General features: G+C 40.3%; 1 protein-coding gene across 5 annotated transcripts in view; it reads left to right on the top strand.

The window, feature by feature from the left end:
* Positions 1-23,471, top strand: part of lcmt2 (leucine carboxyl methyltransferase 2) — a 53,449-nt gene extending 29,978 nt beyond the window's left edge. For 3 of the 5 annotated variants that reach the window (XM_059967012.1, XM_059967013.1, XM_059967016.1), the window contains exons 12-14: positions 3,081-3,265; positions 5,628-5,763; positions 7,197-17,618. In XM_059967012.1, the coding sequence (XP_059822995.1) occupies positions 3,081-3,265; positions 5,628-5,763; positions 7,197-7,355 (480 nt within the window). In that variant the 3' untranslated portion in view covers positions 7,356-17,618. The other 2 variants (XM_059967014.1, XM_059967015.1) reach the window with 2 other exon arrangements.
* The last annotated feature ends 1,222 nt before the right edge of the window (positions 23,472-24,693 follow it).

The following is a 24,693-nucleotide window of genomic DNA, read 5'->3' as shown; positions in this document are numbered from 1 at the left end:
TAACCTGAAACCTCATCCTTAATAATGGAATTACTGACTGGTGATTCTTGAATGATACCTCCACAGTCTCTTCAGCTACCCCTTTCAAAACCCTGGTGTTTTGTCCATTAGATCCAGGTGACTTTTCCACCATCAGACCTTTCAACATCCTAAGTAGCTTCTCCTTAATAATGGTGACTCTACACACTTCTGCCCCCTGACTCTCAAATTTCTGGCATGTTGCTGGTATGTTCCACAGTAAATATTTACACAAAATACTTCTTCAGTTTATCCACCATTTCTTTGTTCTCCATTACTATTATTTCTCCAGCAACGTGTTCCAGAAGTCCAATGTCCACTCTTGCTTCTCATTTGCTCTTAATATATCTGAAAAAGCCTTTGGATTCCTCTTTTATATCTTAATATTTCATCTTTTCTCACCTGATTAATTTTTGGTGTGCCTTCTGTTGGTTTTTAGAATCCTCCAAATCCTCTGTTTTCCTGTTATTTGTTGTGCTGTTTTGAAGATAAAGTGAGCTTTTTTTTGTCATATGTACATCGAAACATTAAAACATACAGTGAAATGCATCAAACAAGAGAAAATCTACAGATGCTAGAAATCCAAGCAATACACACAAAATGCTGGATGTACTCAGCAGGCCAGGTAGCATCTATGGTAAAAAGTACAGTCAAAGTTTTGGGTCGAGACCCGTCATTAGGACTGGAGATAAAAAGATGAGGAGTCAAAGTTAGAAGGAGGGAGGAGGGGAGGAAGAATCACAAGGTGATAGGTGAAAGCTGAAGGGGGGAAGTAAAGAGCCGTAAAGATGATTGGTGAAAGAGATACAGGGCTGGAGGAGGGGGAATTTGATAGGAGAGGACAGAAGGTCATGGAAGAAAGAAAAGGGGGGAAGGAGCACCAGAGGTTGATGGTTGATGATGGGCGGATAAGGTGAGAGAGCGGGAAGGGAATGCGGAATGGAGAAGGTCTGGTTGGGTGGGGGGGGGGCATTACTGAAAGTTGAAGAAATCGATGTTTGTGTCATCAAGTTGGAGGCTACCCAGACAGAATATAAGGTGTTGCTCCTCCAAGCTGAGTGTGGCCTCATTGCAGCAGTAGAGGAGGCCAGGGACTGATGTATAGGAATGGAAATGGGATGTGGAATTAAAATGGGTGGCCACTGGGAGATCCCGCTTTTTCTTGGGATGGAGTGAAGGTGCTGGGCAAAGCGGTCTCCTAATCTACGTCGGGTCTCACCGATATACAAGAGACCACTCTGAGAGCGCCGGATACAATAGATGACACCAATAGACTCGCAGGTGATGTGTCATTTCACCGGGAAGGATGTTTTGGGGCCCTGAATGGTAGTGAGGGAGGAGGTATAGCACTTGTTCCACTTGCAAGGATAAGTGCCAGGAGGTAGATCAGTGGAGAGGGACCAGGGAGTCTGTAGGGAGCGATCCCTGTGGAAAGCAGAAAGTGGGGGGATGGAAAGATGTGCTTGATGGTGCAATCCTGTTGGAGATGGTGGAATTCATGGAGAATTATGTGCTGAATGTGGAGGCTGGTGGGATGATAGGTGAGGACTAGAGGAACCCTATCCCTGGTGGGGTAGTGAGAGGATGGAGTGAGGGCAGACGTGCACAAAAAGGAAGAGATGCAATTGAGGGTAGTATTGATGGTGGAGGAAGGGTAGCTCCCTTCTTTGAAGAAGGACGACATCTCCTTCATTCTGGAATGAAATGTATAATTTGCCTCAACACAAATCAGCAAGGATTGTGCTGAGCAGGCCACAAATGTCACCCCGCTTCCAACATCAACATAGCATGCCCACAACTCACTAATCCATCTATATGTCTTTGGAATGTGCCCACATGGCCACTGGGAGAATGTTCAAACACCTTACAATCAGTGGCAGGAATCGAACCGCAATCTTTCAGCTACTGCTGTAAAGCGATGTGCTAACTGCTGTGCTGCCGTCTCTTTTGCTTTTATGTTACCTTTGACTTCTCTTGTCACAGTTGCTTCATCCTCCCTTTAGAATGTTTCTTCTTCAGGATTAAAATGAACCTGTATCTTCTGAATCACTCCCAGAAACCCCTGCTTCTTCACCATCACCCTTGAATCAGCTTTGGCCAACTCCTCTGTCATGCCACTGCAGTTGCCTTTAGTCGATTGCAGTGCCTTTCTTCTATCCACTTGTTGCCACCTTCAAGGATTCAGTCTTTAATAAACGTTTCTAAAAATTGATTTATTTTAAGGAAATTAAAAGGGTCCATAAGGTGATATAATCTTACGTGACTAAGGAACGGGTGACATGTAAAATCAAGTCACATTCTTTGCATTTACAAAGGAAACTGGAAAGATGTTTGAGTGAAGGAAGTTATGAAATAAATACAAATGGAATATAGACAGGCTGGAAGTCAACCTAAACTGCTATTGCACACAGCTTGCACAGTATCCTTCAGGCCACTTGGATTTGCTCTGGGTGTGCCAGTTCATTCTCACATCCCAAAGACAAATATGTTGGTAAGTGTATATCTCCTCCACAGTACAGGTGAAAGGCAGAGTGCAGGAAGAGTTGAAGAGACTGATGGGAGAATAAAAACATGTTTAATGTAGGATTTGTGTAAATGAGTGGTTGATGGTTGGTGATGACTCAGTGAGCCAGGGGTTCTCTTTTTATGCTGTATATCACTGATTCTGTACTGCAATCCATTACAATAGACTTTATGTAAGAATACTCATGAAGTGACTAATAGGTATTTGACAATATATGTGGAATCTGGAAGAGGAAAAGTTGATTGGGAAGTTGTTAATATAACGTTGATATTTAAAAGATGACACAGGGATAACCCAATATAGTCTAGGGTAGAAAGTCTAATTCCTTTTGTGGATTAAGTTTGATAAAGCAACCTCAAAGAGAATAATGACATACCTAGACTCATTTACTATGCTGAATATTTCACAAGTGTCATCTATGGGAGCATAAGTATCCATTGGGAAGAACAGTTCACAGTTTGAAATCGGTTGATGTTCATATTCTAAAAACAAATCCAAACAGCCTGCTAATCTATTACACAATGTACGTGCTTTACAGATTCCAGTGGATGGTTCTCCGCCTGAAGGCCGTCATTCCCACAGTGCATGTACATGGAAGAGTGGTGTTGTGATTGCTGGTGGATTGGGAATAGCACAAGTTCCTTTGGGATCTGTTTTCTATCTTAAGCCAACTTTGTCTGGTTTTGTTTGGGAAAGAATACAAATGACTTCTGTCATTCCGCGGTAATAATATGAATTATTTTAATAGCAAAATAATATGAATTAATTTAATAGCAAAAAATGAAATTGCTATTTTCTCCCTCTCCCTCCCCTCTCCCTCTTCCCCTCTCTCTCTCTTCTCCTTCTCCCTCTTGCTGTCTCTGCCCTTCATACTTTTGCCTACATCTTCAGATGATGACAGGTTGATCAGTCTACAACCCACGTTCAGGTCTGAAGACTGGCTAGTGTTATGATATATTTGCTATATATCGTGACTCCAGAATACATCCTGACAGTCTCAAGGCTTTTAACTTCAGATTCTCAGATGAGTAAGATTTATTTTGTGTGGAAGACCTGGAAGGATTATGATGCATGTGAAATTTTACATTTTATGTGCTTTCAAATTGATACTCCACTTATAACTTTTTAATACAGAGTACCCTTTGTCAGAATGGTTAAAACTACAAGAAGTAAGCCTGAGTGTGTTTTTTACATTTTAGGGAACAGCAGTCATTATTCAAGTATCTATCATGTAAGCAAATTAACTGCTTCCTGGTAAATAATACAGTATAGGGGAAAATTGGAAGTTTACACAAATGCGTATGTGATGTGATTTTTAACAGCAGAGATTTTTAGAAACATAGAAAAACCTACAGCACAATACAGGCTCTTCAGCCCACAAAGCTGAGCCAAACATGTACATAAGTTTAAAAATTACATAGGTTTACCCATCGCCCTCTATTTTTCTAAGCTCCATGTATCTATCCAGGAGTCTCTTAAAAGACTCTATCGTTTCCGCCTCCACCACAGTCACCAGCAACCCATTCCATGCACTCACCACTCTCTGCATAAAAATCTTACCCCTGACATCTCCTCTGTACCTATATCGAAGCACCTTAACAATGTGCCCTCCCACATTAGCCATGTCAGCCCTGGGAAAAAGCCTATGACTATCCACACGATCAATGCCTCTCATCATCTTGTACACCTCTATCAGGTCACCTCTCATCCTCCGTCGCTCCAAGGAGAAAAGATCAAGTTCACTCAACCTCTTCTCATAGGGCATGCCCCCAATCCTGGCAACATCCTTGTAAATCTCTGCATCCTTTCTATAGTTTCCACATCCTTGCTGTAGTGAGATGACGAGAACAGTGCTCCAAGTGGGGTCTGACCGGGTCCTATATAGCTGTAACGTTACCTCTCAGCTCTTGAACTCAGTCCCACGGTTGATGAAGGCCAGTACACTGTATGCCTTCTTAACCACATATTCAACCTGCACAGCAACTTTGAGTGTCCTTTAGACTTGGACCCCAAGATCCCTCTGATCCTCCACACTAGTATTACCATTAATGCTATATTCTGCCATCATATTTGACCTACCAAAATGAACCACCTCACACTTACCTGGGTTGAACTCCATCTGCCACTTCTCAGCCCTGTTTTGCATCCTATCAATGTCCCGCTGTAGCCTCTGACAGCCTTCCACACTATCCACAACACCTCCAACCTTTGTGTCATCAGCAAATTTACTAACCCATCCATTCACTTCCTCATCCAGGTCATTTATAAAAATCACGAAGAGTAAGGGTCCCAGAACAAATCCCTGAGGCACGCCACTGGTGACCGACCTCCATGCAGAATTTGACCCATCTACAACCACGCTTTGCCTTCTGTGGGCAAGCCAGTTCTGGATCCACAAAGCAATGTCCCCTTGGGTCCCATGCCTCCTTACTTTCTCAATAAGCCTTGCATGGAGTACCTTATCAAATGCTTTGCTGAAATCCATATACACTAGATCTACTGCTTTTCCTTCATCAATGTGTTTAGTCACATCCTCAAAAAATTCAATCAGGCTCATAAGGCACAACCTGCCTTTGACAAAGCCATGCTGACTATTCCTAATCATATTATTTATCTCCAGATGTTCATAAGTCCTGCCTTTCAGGATCTTCTCTTTTTTGGATAAGAAAATTGGATAATTTTATATCCCCAGGTTTGTTATCACCCTAACACCAGCCATTTCCTGTCAAGAACAGATATAATTTGTCTGGAAGTGGCTGCTTCCCTTTGGAATCTTATATGACTTGCAGCTTCCCACTAGTACTGATGGAACAATATGGAGGAGGTCCTCCTCCTCTTCACCCAGAAAGGAGGCTGGAAATTCACGCCATTGTTATGTTACTATGATTCTGGAGAAAAGTCCAAATTGGTTTGCCTGCTCAAGCCTGGGTTAAAATTTCACTTGAGTTAGGGTCGCAACATTACTGGACCTTAACATACATGTCGAAAGAAGGACTTTCCAGTATCAGAGGGCAGGAGGAACAAGGAGTGGTTGATGAACAGTGACATCGAAATTGCCTTCAAGTTGTTTGCATTTATTTTTCAGATACTCGCACACAGCACATATTCTTGATGATAAACTTATTTTGCTTGGAGGGGTATCAATCCACACTGATTCAAATCCAGAAGTAACTCTTATTGATTTAAAAGCAGAACGGAGTTGTAACTACTACATCAGCACGGCAAGTAATCAGTGTTAGAGCAATATATCTGATAAAAACAAAACACCTGTTGTATTGTGCTCAAGAATTTTCCCCTCCAGCATATTTACGTATTTTACTTCCTGTCGGTAATAATCAAAGGTACAGCACACGAATGACCAAATTATTTCAAAGAAGCTCATTCCCTAAAATGTTGTCATATGACAGTGATATGACTTAACTGTAAACATATTTTTCTAGATTATGTTGAAACGGTGGGTTAGACTGTGAATAATGTATATTTGTATTCTCTTACAGATTTGTTTTATTAATTTTAATGGCTGGAGGAGAAAATGTCTAATTTTTATTCCCTCCTACAGTTGTTGCAATTTTATACCATAGCTTTTTAAATTGTGTTTTTTTTACTGCTAGTAACCTTATTCCTGAGTAGCTCAAATGTCTGGAGTAGAGAGGACAAGGATTTTTTTCCCCAAGATTAGGAATGAACTGTAATGGCAAATTACCCTTTGAAGACTGTGTATCCAGTGACTTTTCTTGTTGATGACAATTACTAGTGAAGGTAAAAGGATGTAGCTCTATATTTCAGAATAAAATAACCTACCTAATCAGAAAGAAAGCAAAAATTTGTCATTTAAGCTCTGTCCCTGCAAGACCTTGATATTGTTCCAGAAGCCCAATTGAAGTACAGATCAATTTGTTATTTTGTTGTAGCTACAGATTTTGGTGAACAGAGACCCTATCAGTATCTTGGTTTGGTATTAAGTGCCTCTTTACCTTTCATGATCCAGCCCATGGTCATTTGGTGGACGCACGAATGTTCAAACTGCCCTTTGTTAACACAAGTCTCTGAGCATGACAGATCAGTGAACAAAAAAATCTCAAATTATTGAGACTAAAAGTAACGATTTATTTGTTACCATTAGCAAGATAATTATATTTCTATAATATTGCTCTGAGTGCTTTAAAGCTGAAGTTTCAATTTATGACTATGCATATTGGAAACCCCAGGGGAAATAAAGGATGAAGCAATAAACCGGAGAAGTAGATAAGAGAGTGAGGAAATTGGGGGAGGAGTCAGGGGTTAAAGGTGAGGTGTAGAGCACAAGAGGAAAAATGTTCAACCATTCAAAGTTCAACCAGTCAAGCCTAAAAAGTTAGATTACCAAGAACATTTTGGAACTTGGTATCTAAAAGTGCATGTGTCTTTGCAGGAGTTCCTAAATGATTAATCTTTACTTAATTTAGTATTAAGTGAATAAGTAAAAGATATTTTTTGCCACTAAAAGTTGTAACCAGAATGACAACAAAATGTTGGCAGTGAATTTTTCATTTAATATATTTATGTCACATTACCCCAAGCACCAAAAAGGGTAAAATGGAAAGAAATTGCATCATATGGCAGACTATTATGTGTCATTAATCTCAAGATATATTGATTTTTTCCTCTATTACAGAACCTTGTGAAGTGGCCACTAATGTTACACAATCACAGTAGTCTGCTGTTGGCAAAGGAACGCCAGGTGCTGGTCATAGGTGGAGGAGGGAACTGCTTCTCATTTGGAACACACCTGAATTACCAACCAGTCTTGTTACAGTTACCAGAGATATACTGACCCAACAAAATATATAACCATATAACAATCACAGCACGGAAACAGGCCATCTTGGCCCTCCTAGTCCGTGCCGAACCCTTAATCTCACCTAGTCCCACCTACCCGCACTTAGCCCATAACCCTCTACTCCTTTCCTGTCCATATACCTATCCAATTTTACCTTAAATGACACAACTGAACTGGCCTCTACTACTTCTACAGGAAGCTCATTCCACACAGCTATCACTCTTTGAGTAAAGAAATACCCCCTCGTGTTTTCCTTAAACTTCTGCCCCCTAACTCTCAAATCATGTCCTCTAGTTTGAATCTCCCCTACTCTCAATGGAAACAGCCTGTTCACGTCAACTCTATCTATCCTTCTCAAAATTTTAAATACCTCGATCAAATCCCCCCTCAACCTTCTACGCTCCAATGAATAGAGACCTAACTTGTTCAACCTTTCTCTGTAACTTAATTGCTGAAACCCAGGTAACATCCTAGTAAATCGTCTCTGCACTCTCTCTAATTTATTGATATCTTTCCTATAATTCGGTGACCAGAACTGCACACAATATTCCAAATTTGGCCTTACCAATGCCTTGTACAACTTTAGCATTACATCCCAACTTCTGTACTCAATGCTTTGATTTATAAAGGCCAGCGTTCCAAAAGCCCTCTTCACCACCCTATCTACATGAGACTCCACTTTCAGGGAACTATGCACAGTTATTCCTAGATCTCTCTGTTCCTCTGCATTCCTCATTGCCCTACCATTGAAATGAAACACAACAGTAAAATCAGAGTACAGTTTGTAGCTTTTATGAAATAATACTTCTCCTGGAAGCCTAAAGCCAACAGCTGAATATCATGAAGGTGACAAATGAAATATTGTGAACTTAATTATCAGTGACCTTGGCTACACCTTGAGACTTTGCCAGATTTATAAGTATTGGTTTTATATTTCATCACAGTTGTCTTATCCTCACTAAATATGAAGGAATGTCAACCTGTAATTGTTTGAGTAATTAGACTTTTAACTGTGTCAACATTCATGATATTATATTTGAGCTACTTTCTAAATTAAATTGTCCATCATTTGGTGGCTGGCATAGATGTAATACACTAATACAGGAGGTACCTCCTGTACCTGATAAAGTCATCACTTAGTGTATGTTCATGTTTTTATGTTGCTGTAGCCCATCCACTTCAAGGTTCAATGTGTTGTGTGTTCAGAGATGCTCTTCTGCACATCACTTTTGTTATGGTTATGGTCGTGGTTACTCGTCTTCCTCTCAACTTGAACCAGTCTGGCCATTCTGCTCTGACCTCTCTCAATAACAAGGCATTCTCACCCACAGAACTGCCGCTCACTGAATGTTTTTTGGTGTTTCTCACACCATTCTCTGTAAAATCTTTCTCAAACCACCCTGTCTGACATCAACAGTCATTTCATGGTCAAAGACACTTAGATCACATTTCTTCCCCATTCTGATGGTTTGACCTGAACAGCAGCTGAATCTCTTGGCCATTATAAGAAGAACAAATAATTTTTACTCCAGATCCGAAGCAACATAAAAGAACAGAAAACATACTGAACAAAGAATAATAGAAAAAAAACACAATAAATATAAATGCATGATACCTTTTATACATAGTGATTTGAGTCCATAAAGTGACATGAGGCTGTACGTAATGTGACTAATGCAAAATAATAAAGCCATGGTGGAGTTAATGGGTGGAGGTGTTGATCAGCCTTACTGCTTGGGGAAAGTAACTGTTTATGCTTTGAGTTGCTGCCACATGCTTGGCTGATTAGATACTTCCATTAATGAGTGTGTGTGTGCGCGCGCGCAGGTGTACCTAATAAAATGGCCACTGAGTATATGTGAATGGTTTGAACCTGTGGATTTGATTTGAACAATGAGCTGTTGTGTTTTCAAGCAAGGTAACTATAACTACTCTCTCATGAACACAAAATTCTTAAAATTTTGCCTTTTGAAAATATATATTTTCTTATCTTTGGATTAATAATGTTATACTCTAACACAGGAACTGTTACCCACAACAGGCTGTTTCAAATTGATGTTAAGAATGTGACCAATTTGTAGGTGTGCAGGTGCAAATATAATTAAGAGAATCTCTTATGATTTTTATCTGTTGATAGCATGTCAGATATTCATTTCTTGACATATATGTCGTACAATTGAATACATACTTGTTAATGACTTGTGATAAATTATTAACTAACCCATCTATTAAAATTTGCATTGCCTTTCAAACAGTTATAATAAATTATTAAATTTAGAGGGAATCATTTCTGTACACATTCAAAGGAATAGATTTTAAAAGTGCTCCACATTGGAGGATATCTTGTACTTCCTTGCATTGTTTATTCTGTTAAGTGAAATTTCATTGGCATGTCGAAACAATACAATATGCCCACAGTAAATGAATGTGTTTTCTTCAAAGGGTCAGACAAATCAGGGTTACCACCATGATGGGCAATAAGTTTGTTTCCCTGAAACCATAAAACAGTGAAATTAGGAGCAGAATTACATCATTCAGCCCATCAAGTCTGCTCCACCATTCAGTCATGGCTGATTTATTTTCCCTCAATCCCATTCTCCTGCCTTCTCTCTGTAAAGCATCACAGTACAGTAATAAGCAAACTGAACCTTTTTTTAAAGTTTTGTTTGACAATTAATTCACCTTTCTTTCCAAAAAGGGACAAAAGTTTTATTTTTAAGGAGCTATGGGAAAACAGACTTTAGACCATAAGACATAGGAGCAGAATTATGCCATCTGGCCCATCGAGTCTGCTCCACCATTCAAGCATGGCTGATTTTTTTTTTCTCCTCCTCAACCCCAGTTCCTGGCCTTCCCCCCATAACGTTTGATGCTATGTCCAATCAAGAACCTATCAATCTCTGCCTTAAATACACCCAATGACCTGGCCTCCACAGCTGCTTGTGGCAACAAATTCCACAAATTCACCACCTTCTGGCTAAAGAAATTTCGCCGCATCTCTGTTTTGAAAGGGTGCCCATCTATCCTGAGGCTGTGCCCTCTTATCCTAGACTCTAGACCATGGAAAACATCCTTTCCACATCTAGGCCTTTCAACATTTGAAAGGTTTCAATGAGATTCCCCCTCATCTTCTGAATTCCAGCGAGTAAAGACCCAGAGCCATCAAACATTCCTCGTATGATAGCCCTTTCATTCCTGGAATCATCCTTGTGAACCTCTTCTGAACCCTTTTAACGTCAGCACATCTTTTCTAAGATGAGGGGACCAAAACTGTTCACAATACTCAAGGTGAAGCCTCACCATTGACGAGGCTTTAGACAATATAACAAATAAATTGGAAAGATTAAGATTTTCGCTTCTGGCAGTATCTTCAAGTATATAGTCTGATCTGTTGGTAATTACCCTGTCCTATCTATTCAGCTTTAACTTGGCCTTTCTTTATATTGCCTGACTTATGCATGAGACAATTGTGTTATCAATAAAGAGCAATGGACATTTCTTGGGCATGACTGAAATTCTGCAACAATAATATAATTAAGGGAGATTAATTTTTGCAAATGAATTGAAAGGAAAGGATTTGTCTATCTTCTGGACCAATTATTCTTCAATTGGGATCTGAAAGAATTGATGTCAAAGTGTAGAGATTGTATGTTCCTATTTGACTAGACTTTGTGTTAATAGCTGTTCTTTGATATAGTTGAGATGGGAGAAGTCCAGTGTTTTCCAATTGGAAACAAGTCATCCATTTTATCTAAGTACGACATGTCAACTATGATTCAATAATAGCATTCTCATCTCCAAAGAAAGCTAAGGGTTTATGTTCCACTTCAGCAATTTGAGCACAAGGTTACGTCAGCGCATCGCTGCAGGACCAAGGTGTGCTGTAGGTATTGTCCTGCAAGCAGAACTCTTACCACTCAGATATGTTTTAAATCTTTCCCCTCTCCCCTTAAATTTTTGCCTTCTCGTTTTAGACTTCCCTATCCTGGGAAGTAAACTGTGACCATTCACATTATCTGTGATCCTGCAAAAGTGAGGATAGGAATAGAATGAGGTGACAGATAATGCATGGCTGAAGAATTGGAGGGGGGACAAGGATTCCGATTTCTGGATAATTGGAACCTCTTCTGGGGCAGGGGTGACCTATACAAAAGGGACGGGTTGCACTTGAATCCGAGGGAAGCCAATATTCTTGCAGGCAGGTTTACTAGAGCTGTTGAGATTGGTTTAAACTAATATGTCAGGGGGATGGGAACCAGGATTATAGAGCAGAGGATGAGCCAGCAGGTTTACAAGTAGATGATGGGTGTAATATGAATGTAAGAAAGGACAAGCCAATGATTGGGTATAACTGCAGACAGAGCAAAGTGTTTAAGTTGTACCACAGAGGCAAAATTCATATTTTGAAGAATGCAGAACTGAAGGTGCTGTATTTCGATGCACATAGCATTCAGAATAAGGTGGACAAACTTGTAGCACAATTAGAAATTAGTTGGTATGGTACTGTAGGCATCACTGAGTCATTGCTGAAAGAAGGTCATAGTTGGGAGTTTACATCAAAGGATATATTTTGTATCAAAAGGACAGGTAGGAAGGTGGTGGTGTGGCTCTTGGTAAGAGATGGAATTACATCTTTAGAAGGAGATGACAGGGTCAGAGAACATTGAATCTTTGTGGGTGAGAAATTGCAAGGGTGAGGCAGCAATGCGATTGCAGAAGGACTTTGACAAATTGGACAAATGGGCAACAAAGTAGCAGATGGAATACAGTGTTGGGAAATGTATGATAATGCATTTTGGCAAAAGGAACGATAATGTGGACTATCATCTAACTGGGGAGAATATTCAAATATCAACGGTACAAAGGGAATTAGTCCTCATGCAAGACTCCCAGAAGGTTAATTCACAGGTTGAGTCTGTGGTAAAGAAGGCAAATGCAATGTTGGCATTCATTTCAAGGGGAATAGAACATAAAAAACAAGGATATAATGCTGAAGCTTTATAAGGTACTAGTCAGGCCACACTTGGAGTATTGTCTCAGAAAGGATGTATTGTTATTGGAGAGAGTCCAGAGAAAGTTCACGAGGATGATTCTGGGAATGAAGGGGTTAACAGTGGGCCTGCACTCACTGGAATTTAGAAGAAAGCATTGGGATCACTTTGAAACCAACCAAATGTTGAAAGGACTAGATAAGGTAAATGTGGAGAAGATGTTTTCTCTGGTGGGGGTATCCAGAACTAGAGGGCACAGCCTCAAAATTGAGGGGAGACCTTTTAGAACAGAAGCAATGAGGAACTCTTTTAGCCAAAGAGTGGTGAATCTGTGGAATGCTCCACTGACTGCGGTGGAGGCCAAATCCATGGGTATATTCAAAGCGGAAGTTGATAGATTCCTGATTGGTCAGGGCATTGAGAGATATGGTGAGAGGGCATTTTGTCTGGGTTTGAATGGGAACTGGGATCGGCCATGATGAAATGGTGGAGTGGGCTTGATGGATTGAATGGCCTAATTCTGCTCCTATGTCTTGTAGACCTGCTTGATGTCATACATGTTTACAATGTCACCTTTCAACTTCCTATGCTCCAGGGAAAAAAATTCCAGCCAATCCAACCTCTTCTAACTCAAGCTTTCCAGTTCTGGTAACACTCTTGTGTATATTTTTCTGCATCCTTTCCAGCTTAGTAATATCCTTCCTATAACTGGGCAATTCGAACTGTACACAATACTCCCAAGAGTGGTCTCAACAGCAGCTTGCATAGTTGAAACATCACATCCTAAATCCTGACTGATGAAAGCAAGCATGCCAAAAACCTTCACCTCTTGTACCATATCATTTCCCTGCACTGTATTCTTAGTGCATTAGGATTAACAATGCATTGTTCTTGTTATTGTTTTACCTTAGTTCAATGCACTGTATAATAATCTCAATGATCTGTATAACAATATGCAAGACAAGTTTTTCATGGGATCTTCGTACAACACCACTGTTTGATCAACTTTCCCAGTGTGTTTAGATTTCATTGCAATCTTAGATAGCCTTCTTCAGTGCCCACTATACCACCACTTTTATTGTCATCTGCAAATTTACTAACCAGGTCAACTACATGCTCATCCAATTTATTAATTAATATGATGAACAATACCCAGCACCAATCCCTGTGGCACGCCACAGATCACAGGCTTTCAATCTGAAAAATAAACTTCCACTACGACCTTCTTACTCCCACATTAAGCCAATTTTATAGCTCACCCTGGATCCCATATGATCACACTTTGCAAGCTAACCCACCATACTGGTCCTTGTCGATGCTTTGCTAAAGTCCATATAGACAACACTTACCACCTTGCTCTCATCAACCAACTGTCACCTCTTCAACAAGTTTAGATTTGTGACACAGGATTTTCCAGCACAAGGCCATGTTGACTATCCCTAATCAATCCTTTCCTTTCCAAGTGCAATTATTGTAGATCTTGTTCCTCAGAATCCCCTCCGGTAACTTTCCCACCTGGTTACTAAGTTAGGCTCACAGACCTGTAGCTCCCTCTTTTGTCCTTGTAACCCTTTTTAGAATAAAGATACTGTATTTGCCATCCTCCTCTTGTGGTATCACACCCATGGCTAAACATGATACAAATGTCTCTATGGGGCCCTGGTATTTCTTTTCTGCCTTCCCACAATGCCCTAGGATACACTTAGTCAAGCCCCAGGGGGTTATCCATCTTAATATAATTTAAGACCAGCAGCACTTTCTCTTTTGTAATGTAGATATGTTCCAAGATTTGTATTATTTCCCTTAGTTCCTTAGTTTCCTGCTCCATGGTAAATGTAGATGAGAAATATTCATTTAAGACTGCCCATCTCTTGTAGCTCCACACATAAATGACCATATCAATACGTAAGAGGAACTATCTTCTCCTTATTATCCCTTTGCCCTCCTGTTTTTCTGCTATCTCTCTTCTACTCAAAGGATTTGCTAAAGGGAGTGTAAGAGATACAGGAGTAGATTATGGGGATTTTGCACTCACTTGGATGGCTCATCCAGGACACTGTGGGATCTAACCTTCCGGATTAGCTAACTAACTGTCTATACCTGTCACATGCCTCCTTTTTCCTAACTAGAGGCCCAATATCCTTTGTCAATCAGGATTCTCCATTCTTGCCAGTCTTGCCATTCATTCTAAAAGGAACTTGCTGTCCCTGAATTCCATCTCATTTTTAAAAGCCTCCCACTTGCCAGGCTTCCACAAACATACTAGAACTAATAGAATCATTGTCACTGGTCCCAAAGTGCTCCCCCAGCCCCAATTTACCAATTTGTGTAGGTGAGTAGTTGAATTTGAGGGGCAGTTGATGAAAATGTGTCCAGTACATCTTACAGGGAAGAATTATTGAGGGAAAAGGTTACTCTGTGAATTGACATAGACAGGATGGTTTGAAGTATCTTAAGGAAATATGAAAGCCAATTTGATAAACAGATCATATCATTAAAATTTCCATATGTGGACTTTGCCATGCACAAATGGCAGCTGCCATTTCTACAATGGGACAATATCTAGTTTGCTGGAAATGGCCCTGTGTGCCCTGAGATTGTTCAAGGTACGATTTTATTCAGATTTTTAAAACTATTACCTTGCCAATTCTGGGATTGAAGATAACGACAATTTACAACAGAGGATAAGAATGTTCTCATGAAGCCGCAGGAGACTGCAGTTGCTGGAAACTGCAGCGACAAACAAGAAACTGGAAGAAATCAATGGGCCAAGCAGCATCCATGGAGATTCTAATGCCCAGCAACTGTATTCTTCACAGACCAGAGGAAGTCTGCAGATGCTGACAGTCTGAGCAACACACACAAAATGGTGGAGGAATGCTGGAGAAATGCTAGCCTGCTGAGTTCCTCCAGCATTTTGTGTGTGTTTAACTGTATTCTTCCACTGCATATGAATGAAGGTTTTTTTCTCATAGTTTATATGTTTCTTATTTATTTTTTTCTCTGGTTTGGAATGCCTGAAGAAACTAATTTACCATAACTCCTGCATTTGCCACTTTGAGTAATTGGTACAAAATTTGATAAAACTATATCAATAACTTAATTAACACAGCAAAGTCAATGCCAAAATGTTCATGTGTCATCCTATCCTTATTTTAATCCCATTTTCGTTTTATCATGACCTATTAATTGATATGTGATGTTTTAAATGGCTGTACAATATGCATCCTACAGGTAAGCTGTATTTTTTTCTATTCCTTGTATTTAAAGAAATGTGGTTGTTGCTCTCCTTGAACTGCTGTGTCATTGTCTTAATGTTGCTCCCTTAGTGTTATGGATATGTATGTCATGATATATTTCTATTAAACCAAATCAGACTTGGTAACCTTTTCTATTCCTGGTAATGATGCTTCCTTGTATCATAAGTTTAAAACAAAAATTAAATGAAATGTTTTAGAAGACAACATTTCAAAACAGACTAATGTAAATGTTTCATGAAATTAACCCTAGAAATTACTGGAAACAATGGAAAGTTACACACAATTTTTTTTTATTTCAGAAGAAATGCTGAACTTCAGAATCATAGAAAAGTACAGCACAGGAACAGGCCATTCGTCCCATCTAGTCCATGCTGAACCATTTGTAACTCCGTATTCGTTTTTTTTATCTACCAGGTTGCTATTGCAAATATCTAATCAGCCAATCATGTGGCAACAACTCAATGTATAAAAGCATAAAGACATGGTCAAGATGTTCAGTTGTTGTTCAGACCAAACATCAGAATGGGGGAAGGAATGTGATCCAAATGACCTTGTCAATGGAATTATTGTTAGTCTCAGATGGGGTTGTTTGAATATCTCAGGAACTCCTTCTCTCCTGGGATTTTCACATACAACGGTCTCTAGAGATTACGAAAATGGTGCAAGAAACATAAAACATGTATTGAGCGACAGTTCTATGAGTGAAAATGCTTTTGTTGATGAGAGGGATCAGAGGAGAATGGCCAGGCTGGTTCAAGCTGACAGGAAGGTGACAGTAACTCAAGTAACCACACATAACAACAGTTGTGTACAGAAGAGCATCTTAGAATGCTCAATGTGGTGAACCTTAAAGTGGCTGGACTACAGCAGCAGAAGACCATGAATGTACACTTACTGACCACTTCAATAGGGACCTGATAATGTGACCTCTGAGCATAGTTCCAGGTAATAAATCTAACTGCAGGAAGACTAGGAAAAGTTCCATTGCTAGCAGTACTTTAAAAAAAAATTATGGAAATCGGTTTACCTGATAATTGCTTTCACATTAACAAACAGAAAGTGCGGGGCTTGTTTCAGAAGATCTATTTTAATTTGAGTAAATGAGGTAGTTCCACAAATTTTCTATTTAACTTATATTAAACACATAATCATTGATGTTAACAGTTGATTGTAATAATGATGTTAATTAAGCATTTATCAGCTGTGCACTTTAAAGCATTGAAACTCCAGTTAATGTAGTTTAATTCTTTTATGCAGCAACTTGAACTTCAGAGTACAGTTGGCATTTGTTTCCACTGGTTATATCAGTACTATCAATTCGCTGAATTTTAAACCCAAGTGTGTTGCAACCAAAACTACTTGAACATAAGTTTTCCACACAATATCACTTGGGACCTCATCCACAAGCCTGAACATGTCTCCTGCATCAAAATATGAAGCCCTGGCAATTGTGTTGTTCCCACGGGCTATACATAGCTACTTAAAATGAATATTTAATTATTAAGTATTTATTTTAAGTAAATATGTATCACATGATTTTAAAGCTGGTTACTCAGAGGTTCATAATCACCTTTGTTGCAGATTCTGATCTGGTAATTACCTGAATCTGCCTGTAAATCATAAAGTGTTTGTGAAGACAGTGCCATTAATTAAATGGTAAAAACAATCCTAATCTCTGTGATCTTGGCCTTGTACAGTTAGTTTTCTGGATCCTTCAAAGGAACATCTCCTTGAAAGAGTGTGGGCTTTTGGTGCTCAAACAAATGCCACAGGTCTACGCTGCTGTATGTTAACTGACTACTTTAACAATGAGGGCATTGTAATATGAGATGATCTTATCAGTCAGTAATGAAGAGCAATGTCTTGTTGTCTTCCTCCTTATCCATCCAGGATACTGCTGGAGGGGAGTGACCTATCAGGCCAATGGCAATGATTTTTTGTGTGGTGTTTTCATCAAACTTGTCTTCTCATGACATTGAACACTGAACGATCAAATGTCATCTGTTCTATTTACCTAGGAAGTTATCATTCGTGATCCTCACTGGAGTTTACATACTGCCAGCGGCCAACTATAATCAAGCACTTGAGATACAGCATGATGCCATTGCCAAACAAGAAACAGTCCACCCCAATGCACTTCAGATCATAGTCAGGGATTTCAATAAGGCTTGTTTGAAGAAATCCCTGCCCAATTACCATCAGCATATAGTCTTTACCATCAGCATTAGGGCCTACTTCTACTGCCCTACTACTACCTGTACACTGGCAGAGGCTGAGCAAGGCTCCAAAGATTCGGACAATGAAAGTAGACACAGGAGGGAGTGCCTATGGGATTGCATTGAGTTGGCTGACTGAGCCGTGTTCAAGCACTCATCTGTGGATCTGAATGAATACACCATGGTTGTCACAGACTTTATAAAAATAGTTGTAGACAAGTGTGTCCACACAAATCCGCAGGATCTCATCAGGAGCCCTGGATGAACCAGAGAGCCCAGATCAGAGGCATTCAAGTTTGGTGACCAGAACGTTACAAAAGGTCCAGGTGCAATCTCTGGAAAGCTATCCTATGGGCAAAGTGGCAATTCTGGACTAAACTTGAATCAACAAAGGATGCTCGGCAGTTGTGGCAGGGTTTAAATACTATTGTCTCTTATAAAGGGAAATCAAGCGACAGAGGCAACAATGCTTCACTTCCAGATGAGCTCAATGCTTCTATACTCATTTTGACCATCAAAATAAGGAGGGACCATCACAAATTCCCACAGCCCCCGATGATCCTGTGACTTAAGTCTCTGAGGCCAACAAGCAGGCATCCTTCAGGAGGGTGAACCCCAAAAAAACCCATCTGGGTCAGAACTAAAGACCTGTGCTGATCAACTGGTCTCACTGATACCTTCAACCTCTCACTTTGGGAGTCTAAGAGGCTTCAATTGTACCGGTACCTAAGAAGTAAGTGGTAACCTGCATCTGTGACTATCATCCAGTTGCACTTACATCCATGGTGATGAAGTGTTTGAGAGGTTGGTGATGGAACATATCAAACTCCTTCCTGAGAATCAACTTGGATCCACTCCTATTTGCCTACAGGTGCAGCAGGTCCACAACAGATGCAATTTCATTGGCTTTTCACTTGACCCTTGAACACCAATATTTATTTATTATTATTATTTCTTCTGTTTGTAGTTGCAGAGTTTTTTCTGTCTTTTGCACAGTGATTGAATGCCTAATTGATTCTATCATGGTTATTATTCTAATTATAATTATGAAACTATTGAGTATGCCCACTGGAAAATTTACCTCAGGGTTGTATATGGTGATATACTGTATATGTACTTTGACAATAAATTTACTTTGAACTTTGAATGTGACCAGCTCTGAGGCTCAGCAGGGAAGGGTAAAGTCAGGCAGCACAGTGTTAATAGGTGACTCGATAGTTAGGGGGACAGACAGCAGATTCTATGCCCATGAAAGAGAAGCCAGGTGCTAGGGTCCAGGATGTCTCAGAGCGGCTGAAGAAGATTCTCAAAGGGAGGGTGAGCAACCAGAGGTCACGGTGCCAATGACTTGGGTAGAATGGGGCAAGTGGTCCTACACTGTGATTGTAGGGAGTTAGGGAGGAGGCTGAAGAGCAGGACCTCCAAGGTAGTAATTTCTGGGTTGCTTCAGCATAACATGTTAGTCAAGTTAGGAATAGGATATAGTACAGTTGATTGAGTGGCTGAGGAAGTGGTGCTGGGGGCAGAATTTCAGACCTCTAGATTATTGGGATTTTTTCTGCAGAAGGTATTACCTGTACAAAAAGGATGGGTTTCACCTGAATCCAAGGGAGGACAATATCCTTGTGGGCAGGTTTGCTAGAGCTGCTGGGGAGGGCTTAAATGAACTTGGCAGGGGGAATAGAAACCAGAGTGAAAGGGCTTTGGATGGGACAGTTCACATACAAGTTGATGCAGTGTGTAGTGAAATTGTGAGGAAGGACAGGCAGATGATATGGTAAATTTGCAGGCAGTGGGATGAGGTGAGGTGTAACATGGGGGCAAAATTGAAAAAGGTGATGGGAACAAGATTGAAGGTCTGAATGCACACAGTTTTTGGAATAAGATAGATGACTTTGTAGCACAGTTAGATATTGGCAGGTATGACGTTGTGTGCATCACTGAGTCACGGCTGAAAGAAGATCATTGTTGGGAGCTTAACATCCACCTTGTATCAAAAGGTCAGGCAGGTGAGCAGAGGGAGTGGGGTGGCTCTGTGGGTAAAAGATGAAATAAAATCCTTAGAAAGAGGTGGCATAAAATCGGAAGATGTAGAATCCTTGTGATGAAATATGGCAGAAATCAGTGGGAAGTTAGAGGATTGGGAGGCTTTTAAAAACCAATAGAAGGCAACTAAAAAAAACCATAAGGAGAGAAAAGATGAAATATAAAAGTAAGCTAGCCAATAATACCAAAGAGGATACCAAAAGTTTTTTCCAGATGTAGTATATAAAGGATAAAGGAAAGGCAAGAATGGATATTGGATCACTGGAAAATTACACTAGAGAGGTTGTGAATTTAAACAGCAAACACGAGGAAATCTGCAGATGCTGGAAATTCAAACAAATTTAGGCTTTTCATTCCAGGACGAAGGAGATATCTTCCTTTTTTAAACAAAGGGGCTTCCCTTCTTCCACCATCAACTCTGCTCTCAAATGCATCTCTCCCATTTCCCGCACATCTTCCCTCACCCCATCCGCCCGCCACCCCACTCGGGATAGGGTTCCCCTTATCCTCACCTACTGCCCCACCAGCCTCCAGGTCCAACATATAATTCTCCGTAACTTCCGCCACCTCCAATGGGATCCCACTACCCAGCACATCTTTCCCTCCTCCCCTCTTTCTGCTTTTCGCAGGGATCGCTCCCTACGCGACTCCCTTGTCCACTCGTCCCCCCATCCCTCCCACCGATCTCCCTCCTGGCACTTATCCTTGTAAACAGAACAAGTGCTGCTCCTGCCCTTACACTTCCTCCCTCACAACCATTCAGGGCCCCAGACAGTCCTTCCAGGTGAGGTGACACTTCACCTGTGAGTCGGCTGGTGTGGTATACTGCGTCCGGTGCTCCCAGTGTGGCTTTTTATATATTGGTGAGACCCGACACAGACTGGGAGACCATTTCGCTGAACACCTACACTTGGTCCGCCAGAGAAAGCAGGATCTCCCAGTGGCCATACATTTTAATTCCATGTCTCATTCCCATTCTGATATGTCTATCCATGGCCTCCTCTACTGTCAAAATGAACCCAAACTCAGGTTGGAGGAACAACACCTTATATACCAGCTGGGTAGCCTCCAACCTGATGGCATGAACATTGACTTCTCTAATTTCCGTTAATGCCCCTCCTTCCCTTCTTTCCCCATCCCTGACATATTTAGTTGTTTTTTTCTCTCTCTCTCTCTCTCTGCCCATCACTGTGCCTGTTCTCTATCTCCCTCTGGTGCTTCTCCCCCTTTCTTTCTCCTGAGGCCTCACGTCCCATGATTTTTTTTTCCTTCTCCAGCTCTGTATCACTTTTGCCAATCACCTTTCCAGCTCTTAGCTTCATCCCACCCCCTCCGGTCTTCTCCTATCATTTCACATTTCCCCCTCCCCCCACTACTTTCAAATCTCTTAGTATCTCTCCTTTCAGTTAGTCCTGACGAAGGGTCTCGACCCGAAACGTCGACAGTGCTTCTCCTTATAGATGCTGCCTGGCCTGCTGTGTCCCACCAGCATTTTGTGTGTGTTGTCTGGAGAGGTAGTAATGGGGGACCAAGAAATGGCGGATGAACTTAAATATTTTGTGTTAGTCTTCACTGCGGAAGACACCAGCAGTATGCCAGAAATCTGAGAGTGTCAGGGGGCAGAAGAGAGTGTAGTTGCTAGTGCTAAGAAGGTGTTTGGGAAGCTAAAAGGTCTGAAGGTCCACCTGGACCAGATAGACTACACCCCAGGGTTCTGAAAGAGATAGCAACAGAGATTGTGGAGGCACTAAAAATGATCTTTCAAGAGCCAGAAGATTCTGGAATGGTTCTGGAGGACTGGAAAATTGTAAATGTCAATCCACTCATTAAGAAGGGAGGGGGGTAGAAAAGAGGAAATTATAGACCAGTTAGCCAGACTCAGTGGTTAGGAAGATATTGGACTCCATTATTAAGGATGAGGTTTCAGCGTACTTGGATGCACATGGTAAATAGGCCAATGTCAGCATGGTTTCCTTAGGTGGAAATCATGCCAGACAAATCTATTGGAATTCTTTGAGAAAGTAACAGGCAGGTTAGACAAAGGAGAGTCAGTGGATATTGTTTACTTGGATTTTTAGAAGGCCTTTGACACAATGCCGCACATAAGGCTGCTTAACGAGATAAAAACCCAAGGTATTACAAGAAAATTACCAGCACATGGACATAAGACTAGAAAAGAGTCAGAATAAAGGAGGCTTAATCTGGTTGGCTGCCTGTGACTCGTAGAGTTCCACATTGGTCGGTATTGGTCCTGCTTCTTTTCAAGTTATACGTCAACGATTTGGGTGACGGAATTGATGGCTTTATGTCCAAGTTTGCGGTTGATACAAAGATAGGTGGAGTGGCAAGTGGTACTGTGGAAGCAGGGAGACTGCAGAAGGTCTTGAACAAATTGACAAAATGAGCAAAGAAGATGGGATATAGTGTAAGGAAGCGTATGGTCATGCACTTTGGCAGAAAGTGTATTCTATTTTCTAAATAGGGAGAAAATTCAATAATCAGAGCCGCAAAGGGACTTGGGTGTCCTTGTGCAGGATTCCCTGAAGGTTGAGGCAGTGGTAAAGAAGGCAAATGTAATGTTAACATTCATTTCGAGAAGACTGGAATAATATATAAGCAAGGATTTAATGCTGAGACTTCATAAGGCATTAGTCAAACAGCACTTGGGAGTATTGTGAGCAGTTTTGGGCCCCTTATCTAAGAAAGGATGTGCTAGCATTGGAGAAGGTTCAGAGGAGGTTCGCAAGAATGATTCAGGGAGTGAAAGGGTAAACATATGAAGGGCATTTGATGCCTCTGGGCCTCTACGTACTTGCTGAAGTTCAGAAGGATGAGAGGGGACCTTGTTGAAACCAATCAAATATTGAAAGGTCCAGATAAGAGTGGATGTGGAAAGGATGTTTTCTATAGCAGGTGTATCTGGGACCAAGGGGCACAGACTCAGAATAGGATATCCCTTTAGAACAAAGATTAGGAGAAATTTTATTGCCCAGAGGGTTGTGAATCTGTGGAGTTCATTGTCACAGATAGTGTAGAGGCCAAGTAATTGGTTATTTTTAAAGCAGAGTTTGATAGGTTCTTGATTAGTAAGTGCATCTAAGGTCACAGGGAGAAGGCAGGAGAATGGGGTTGAGAGAGATAATAAATCAACCATGATGGAATGGTGAAGCAGATTCGAGGAGCCAAATGGATTAATTCTGCTCCTATATCATTGTTTTAATTTGAAATTGTATGCTGTATTTGCAACTGGAAAATGTGAAAAAGCATTTTCTCAAACTCCACTTTTAGTACTAACAAGTTGGGCAAGAAAATAACAGGCTGTCAACTCCTTTATGTGATTATTGCAGAATTAAGTACTGACATATTTAGACAATTCATGCCAGATACTATTGATACATCAAAAAGACCATTATTTAACACTTCAAGTTCCTGTGAAAATACAGAGGTGAAATCGGCAGATATATTTTGGACATACTTACTTCCACCATCTTTGGAATCCTTTTGTGAACAATTGTGTTGCTAAATAAGTGGCGCCTGCTTTCATAGGCTGCAGTGTTTACAAGGAGGAACACTCTTGTTGTGGAAATTCAATTAAAATACTGACTCAGTCCTTTCAAATCCAATCAAGTTTTCTTGAATATTTGATGGAATAACAAAATAATCAGAGTATGAATTCTTCTTAATTGTTTGTTACACTAGCTGGATTAATGTGCATAAATTTTACTTGGTTTGCTGAGTTATTTCAACAAAATAATGCAGGTAATCTGGGAAAGAGTGATTACTGTAGTTTATTCCAACAATATTGCTGAACAACAATAAAATTCTTAACAGATTACCTGCTGGCTTATAGATAAAATTGTCATCAGTCAATTCTTTGTTTCTATTAGCAAGTCTGTTCTAAGTTTCTTGACTTAAAATAAAACAATTTGCCAAGGCAGCCCCGTTAGGGAACGGAACATTGTCCACAATACATAGATTAGTTGACGGAAACCTTAAGTATTGGTGATGAAGTTGAATATTTAATAACTCTACAAATTTATTTAATTGTCATTCCCTTATTTTTATCAGCTGTCATGCTTTAAATTGCCAATTTGGCACTGACCTGGTTTATCAGATAGCATGAGACTCCTAAGGCCCATCATCTATTGTTTCAGCAGGAAGTATAACTTCCAATGGAAATCTCAACTTAGTTTTTGACCATAAGAACATAGGAACAGAATTAGGCCATTCAGCCCATCATCTTCACCATCGTTCCATCATGGCTGATTTATCATCATGCTCAACCCTATTATCCTGCCTGATTTCAATAGGTCTTTGGAAATTGCTTCTTTAACTTCCAGACTGAGGCTCAACCAAAGTATCACCTATTTCTCTCTCTCTTACAAGATTTAGGCATCCATTAACTTGGTTCATTGCTCTGAATTTCTCTAGCTGTTGCTACCAGTTTTTGTAGAAGCTATGGAAATACAAACCTAACTGTTTTACTTACTATTTTTCTAAGTATGATGAAGTGAAAGGGAAGTGCCTGTGACTAACCTCACAGAAATGTACCCACAAAAACCCAGCAACATGAATGATTTTCATGTTGCCTTTCTGATAATTTGTAGACATATATCAGTTCAATGGAATACTTGTGACTCAGCTTGAATTGTGTCATCACACCAGACGACCTACTTTGAAGGATTCTCAGTATTAGAAACCAGGGAGCAAGAAGTCTTCATCTTTATATATATTTAATTCAATTAGAATAAAGGTTGGAACTTGCATTTGGAGGTTAAGATATAAATTGATATGTGATTACTTTAAACTCCTTTATTTT

Source organism: Hypanus sabinus, chromosome 4 (assembly GCF_030144855.1).
Source record: "Hypanus sabinus isolate sHypSab1 chromosome 4, sHypSab1.hap1, whole genome shotgun sequence".
Lineage (NCBI taxonomy): Eukaryota > Metazoa > Chordata > Chondrichthyes > Myliobatiformes > Dasyatidae > Hypanus > Hypanus sabinus.
Note: the sequence above shows the minus strand (reverse complement) of the source record. Positions and strands in the feature narration are given on the sequence as shown.